General features: G+C 33.8%; 1 protein-coding gene across 3 annotated transcripts; it reads left to right on the top strand.

Moving 5' to 3' along the window:
- The first annotated feature begins 976 nt into the window (after window positions 1-976).
- Window positions 977-5,148, top strand: LOC126695026 (beta-glucuronosyltransferase GlcAT14B-like). 3 transcript variants are annotated; one of them, XM_050391629.1, is made up of 6 exons: window positions 977-1,163; window positions 1,352-1,371; window positions 1,959-2,703; window positions 2,828-2,903; window positions 3,040-3,155; window positions 4,196-5,148. In XM_050391629.1, exons 3-6 carry the CDS (start codon window positions 2,130-2,132, stop codon window positions 4,693-4,695), a joined length of 1,266 nt encoding a protein of 421 aa, XP_050247586.1. In that variant the 5' UTR covers window positions 977-1,163; window positions 1,352-1,371; window positions 1,959-2,129; the 3' UTR covers window positions 4,696-5,148. The 3 variants fall into 3 exon arrangements, with proteins under 3 accessions (XP_050247586.1, XP_050247584.1, XP_050247587.1); XM_050391627.1 differs by lacking the exon at window positions 1,352-1,371; XM_050391630.1 differs by lacking the exon at window positions 977-1,163 and having other exon boundaries at window positions 1,170-1,371.
- Window positions 5,149-6,504: the final 1,356 nt, after the last annotated feature.

Here is a 6,504-nt window from a genome sequence, read left to right as displayed (position 1 = left end):
AACTACTTTTTATTATCAAACCAAAATACCAATTGGTTTTTGGTATGGTCATAATTTAAATCTTGGTCTAATATTTGAGGGTAAAAGATTTTAAGTTAAATTACAAATTACACCCTCTAACTTTGATCAAAATCCAATTTAGATCTCAAACTTTATTTTTGTTCAGTATAGTCTTTTAAGTTTCAAATTTATTCAATTAGACATCTCATTTACTTCTGTTAGGAGACTACTGTTAAGTTTCCTAATTTTGCTTTTCTTTGAGTTTTTTTGGCTAGTCATTTTAATTGCAACTTTGAGAATCATAACATATACAAAAATTTAATCGTATGAATTATAATTATATGTGAATAGATTGGACTACCATCCTTTATTTTAAGGCACAATTTCATATATATATATATATATATAAAAATTTTTTTTTATAGGTAAAGATAAGAAATGTAGTAAAAATCCAATATTTCTAATTTTTTTAAACCTTTTTTTAAACCTTTTTTTTATAAATAGTTATTAGCATTTTTTTTTTTTGAGAATCTAGTTATTAGCATTTAGACTTTAGTAAATATACTAATGGAGGAAAAATTCAACCTAAAACTGCATAAGTGAAGTCAAAATTCTATTAATATCACTATTGGACATATGTTAACCCCCCAACCCCACTTTGTGGTATCTCAATTATAGTCTTTGCCATCATTGATTGCTTACCCACATTCACAAAACTGATATTCCTCAAAAAAAAAAAAAAAAAAACACGCAAAACGTATAAACGGTTTTTTTGTGTGTGTGTTGTGTTTTGGTCAAAGAACCCCCAACGTAACAGAAACGCCTATGTTCATGTCAAGTGAGATCATATGTTTATTTTATTTTATAAATAAAAAAGTGATATGATATCATATGATATGTTAATGAGAGAATATGAGAGATCGCTTTAACTAATAAAACCACTTCTCTGATCTCTCTCACTGACACAATACACGTCCTCTTTTCCACAAAAGCACAAAAAAAATATTTTTTAAAATTCCATTTGTTCATTTTTTTTTTATAGAAAATATATATAAATAACTTTCTCTCTCTAAATCCTGTTTTCTGAAGTATTTTATTCTCTGTGTTTTTTTCTTAAACGTGCACAAACGCGCTGAAAGTCTCTCTGCATCATCAAAAAACAGGTTTTTCTTCCCTCACAACCTCTTTCTTTGTGTCTGTCTGTCTGTTTTTGTGTCTGTCTGTTTGTGTATATCTATGTATATGTCTGTCTTCTCATCTCATTTAAATCTGTTGGGTTATTGGTGGTTTTAGTTTATATTGGGTTGCCTAATATTTCACTGATTTTTGTGTTTTTTATTTTATTTTTCAGCTATGTACTCAGCTGTGTTGGTATGTGATATTTTAATCCATTGCATATATTTTGAGATTCTTTTGGTGGAATAATTTGAAGCCTTGATTTTCTGATCCGGGTTTTGTTTCATTAAAGTTTATTTTTGCTTCTTTTGGTTTTTTTTTTTTTCTTACAGATTTTTTTTCTTCTGATTTGACGCAATAAATTAATTTTCTATGTATATTTTAGGTTGAATATGAAGTTTATGATTAGGGTTTGTTCCCTAAAATAACAAGTTTCTTTTTTTAAATAAAAGCTCGTCATTATCAAGGGATTTAACTGGGAAAGAATTTTTATTAAATTTTTAGTTCATGGACAGCAAAGAATTTGGATAATTTTTTTTTTTTTTTTTTTTAATTTTTGTTCGATTTTCTTGATGTGCCTTACCTGTCTCTTGTAATATATTCTATTCTATTTTATATCTCTTTCTCTATCTCTATCTCTATTGCTTATGCCTTTAGCCTATGTATATTCATATTCTTGTTTGTCGGTTATTGGTTACGATTCTCGAGCTAGCTCCAATTTCTTCTTTTTGCCTGTAATTTATATAGCGGCCTTTGTTTAATGTTTGGCTTTGATTCAACAGCTAGTCTTTAAAGTCCAAATTTTTGGAATAGTTTTGAAGAGGGTCTTGATCCAAATATCAACACCTTGATTGAATAGCCACTCGCTATTCCGTTCTGATACATGTATCTGGTGAGTAAGGAGATTTGCAACATGAGAAATAGTTGATTGGAACCCATGATATGGTTTGGTAATGGGGTCCCTAAACATGGAGAAGAAGTGGATATTTCCCCTTGTCATAAGCTCTCTCATATGCATATTCCTTCTGGCCACTACCTTCAACATGGGTCTTGTTTTTTCACTACACACAATCAATTCAATCATTTCAATTTTTCCTTCTCGCATAGCTACAAATCAATCAAGCTCGGTTTTTGCTGAATCAAAGGTTACACAATCTCCACCCCCTCCTGCTGGCCCAACGATTCCTCGTTTCGCTTATTTGATTTCTGGGTCAAAAGGTGATTTGGATAAGCTTTGGAGAACTCTTCATGCTCTATATCATCCACGGAACCAATATGTTGTTCATTTGGATCTTGAGTCACAGGCAGAGGAGAGGTTGGAACTTGCCTCCCGAGTGGAAAAAGAGCCAATTTTTATTGAGGTTGGGAATGTTTACATGATTACCAAAGCTAATATGGTCACTTACAGAGGACCCACCATGGTTGCTCATACTCTTCATGCTTGTGCCATTCTTCTCAAGAGGAATAAGGATTGGGATTGGTTTATCAATCTTAGTGCCTCTGATTATCCTCTTGTGACACAAGATGGTTAGTATATATCATTCAACTTGTGACAGAGTTATGTTGTTATCAATGCTGTTTTTCTAATTGTTATTCTTTTGGGTGAGGGATGTGATATTTTGTATTAAATGGTTTAGTTAATTTAATGCAGATCTTCTTTACACGTTTTCGAATTTAGATCGAAACCTGAATTTCATTGAGCACACAAGCCAGCTAGGATGGAAAGAGTGAGCTCTCTCTCTCTCTCTCTCTCTCTTTCTCTCTCTCTCTCTCGCACACACAAAAACGCAAACAAACACGCAACACAATGTAATGTTCATAGGCATGATAACAAAGCACCCTATCTTTGATCGTGTTTTGCAGGGACAAACGTGCAATGCCTTTGATGGTAGATCCTGGACTATACAAGACAACCAAATCAGATATCTTCTGGGTCAATCCTCGGAGAACTTTGCCAACAGCTTTTAAATTATTTACAGGTTAAATTTCACCCATATTTCTTTAGCCGTGTGATATCCTCTATGATTCTCCACGATGTGTAATTCTTTACAAATATATATTTTGAAGATTTGCATTTTGTAGGACAGAAAACCATTGAAACTCTGTGTATCATAATTTCATTCAAATTTGCTTATTTATTGGATTTTTTTGCTTTTGGAAATTTATCAGTTCTAGAAGAGTTTGGAAAGTAGTTGTGTCCTACTGGCAACTAGAATTCTATTTTTTTGGCACTTTGGAGGACTTCATTTAGAAATACAAACTATGGTGAAAATGTATGTTCTACTTAGTTCATACTTCTTGGTTTTTACATTTAAAGCATCTCTTTTTTATAATTCCCTAGAAGTAGGAAATATAAATATTTTTAGGAGTAATGTCAGGGGTGTTCTCTGTATTAGTTGAATACAAACATTGCAGTGGCACTAATTGATAGTTTCTTCTATTTGTTTCAAATAATTCTAACCATCGGCTATAGATTGTCATTTGGTCTTTAGCAGTACACAACCATCTAGTTTTCATATTTAAGCTCGTGACAACTCTTATTTGGTTTCTTTAACAAACCAACTGTGTCAATTCCAATCATCCATATAGTCAGATTCATTATAACCCTTATGGTTTTGAATGCAACTATTGTTTTGCTCAAAACAAAATTTTGAAACTTCGGCAATAATTAATGGACCAAAAGCAGCATCTCTCACACTTAAAAGTCCAAAATATCTGCATTCGTTTATCAGCCACTCTGACCTTAAGGATTTTTTATTTATTGCTAAGTTACGCACACACCTAATGGATCTTGAACCCGCAACTTCACGCTCCACCTTTTTCTTACAAGGGAAGGAGTTGCCATTTGAGCTAGATTTCATTGGCAATAACATTCATCCTCTTCTCTGTTTTTCCCCAAAACAAGAAAAGTATGGAGAGAATTTGTGTCAAGTCGCATTGGCAATCTTTTTCCTTCTGGTGCCTAGTTTAGTGCCCAAACTTGTCGTCTAGCACTAAGTAACATGCTTTTTTGTTGCAGGTTCAGCATGGATGGTTCTGTCACGTTCATTCGTAGAGTATTGCATCTGGGGTTGGGATAATTTACCTAGGACCCTTCTCATGTACTACACAAACTTCGTGTCTTCCCCTGAGGGCTACTTTCAGACTGTCGTTTGCAATGTGCCTGATTTTGCTAAGACTGCAGTCAACCATGACTTGCACTACATTTCTTGGGACAACCCCCCCAGACAGCACCCTCACACCCTTACCCTTAATGACACAAGCAAGATGATTGCTAGCAGTGCTGCATTTGGTCGAAAATTCAAAACAGATGACCCAGTCCTGGACAGGATTGATAAGGATCTATTGAAGCGGAAGAATGGGAGCTTCACCCCAGGTGCTTGGTGCTCTGGCAACCCAAAATGTTCCAAGGTTGGGAACGTGAACAAGCTCAAACCAGGCAAGGGAGCTCAAAGGCTTCACCGCCTTGTAACTAGGTTAACATTGGCAGCTAAGTTGGGGAAAAATCAGTGTAAATAGATTTTGTGGAACTTTCTTGTGGATGGGAAAAGATTTTAAAGAAGAAAAGATAATAATAAGAAAGAAGATCTATATACAGGCACAACAGTTGAATGGAAATTTCTACTGAGGGGAAGATTTCTGAGGCTGTAAGTGCAGTTATGGACTCATTCTTGTTAAACTTGAAGGCATGTTAGTGTAGGTATGAGCATAGCCATTCATTGTTGTCATGGTCAGTCAAAGATGACACCCAGTCATCCTTCCTTTGGTAGGCTCTGATTACGTTGGACATGTATACTTCTTTACCACAAATTTTCTCAATATTTTTTCTCCAATTCTCTATAATCTTTTGGCTTCATGATATTTGAGATCTTCTTTTTGTTAGACTCCAGAATTTGTACCTGTAATTTTTCTGGTAATGGTCAGAATTAGAAACTCAATTAATTACTATAAAGAGAAACATTCTACCGTGTTTCCCTTGGCATTTTAAAGCTCAATTTCAATATATATATATATATATATATAATCGACTACTTTCTATTCCATTTGTATGCACTAGTGTAGAAATAATGTCAAGTACACATCTGTTGCATATGTTTGAATGTATGTATATTTTAACTTGTATTTAATGTTTGTTATAAAAATCAAATGAGAATTCAATGCAAAATTATCTGTGAAATCTTGAACAAAAAAATGTTTCCAATTACAATAATATAGCAGTACTGTTACATATGCTTCACGCTTCAGAGAGAGAGAGAGAGAGAGAGAGAGAGAGAGAAACTATGGAAAATGTAAATGGTAACATGAATTTGGTGGACTTAACGTGTGTGGGTGGAGTGCATGAAAAGATATGAACTCAACCTGCATCATATTATTCCAAGGGAAAATTATCTCCTAGTAGTAATATTTGTGCTATTTTTGTGCACGTCAGCCACAGCCTGTCTTATTTGGGTTCGGACTATTTATTTGGTCAGATATTGATCATAAGAAAGAGTAAATGGAGCCTGCGTCTTTGAGTGTGGATGTCATATGTAGCATAGAAACAATAGGAAACTGAAGCAATTCCTATGGAGCTGCTACACCTGAGCCAGCTTTACGTTTGACATTTTAGTTTAGCAATTTGGAAATCATTGATGCTGTAGAAATTAAACAATGGAATTCTGAGACCAGGGTCCTGGACCCTATAATAAGACAATGCATGTCCAGAATTCCATCATCTTCTACTAAATAGCTTTCTATATTTAGAAACATAATATGTGCCAAATGGAGAATTTGCCAAACCTGATTAATTAGATGTCTTTTAACTGAGGTTGTGTTGTTTCTCTTTAAGTATTTAAACTTTAGCTTTCGAATATGTCTCTAATATATATCTTAGTTTTCCCAAAACTCTTGTTCAACTGCAAAGAGTTCTATAAATTGCATGTCGCTTTGCTTTTGATCGAGATGTCCACACACTACAACTTTAAAATTGATATAATGCAAGTTTTGTGATTAAAAATTTTATAACGCTAATCAATTGTTGGTATGACCAGGTTTTTTTTTTAGAGTTTTAGCAAAAGAGTTTAAGGAAAACACCCTTGCGTGTGTGAGAGTTTGGTTCTCATTAGAGAAAGGAATTTATTTTGTTCACGTTAAAGGGGTTGCTTTATTAGTTAATTGAGCTTTTCTTTTAGGACTTTTATAGTACAAACGTAATTTCTTCATCAGTTTGATTCCTCAGCTTTAATATGACAAGAACCTATGCTTTTTGAGTGACCACTCTTTTATTGCATAATCTCTCACTGCTTCAAAGCCTTGCATCACGGAAACCTCACGTGCTTGAAAGAATTT

The sequence above is a fragment of the Quercus robur genome, chromosome 8 (assembly GCF_932294415.1).
Source record: "Quercus robur chromosome 8, dhQueRobu3.1, whole genome shotgun sequence".
Taxonomy (NCBI): Eukaryota; Viridiplantae; Streptophyta; class Magnoliopsida; order Fagales; family Fagaceae; genus Quercus; species Quercus robur.
The sequence above is the reverse complement of the archived record's forward strand: the minus strand, read 5'-3'. Positions and strand labels throughout refer to the sequence as shown.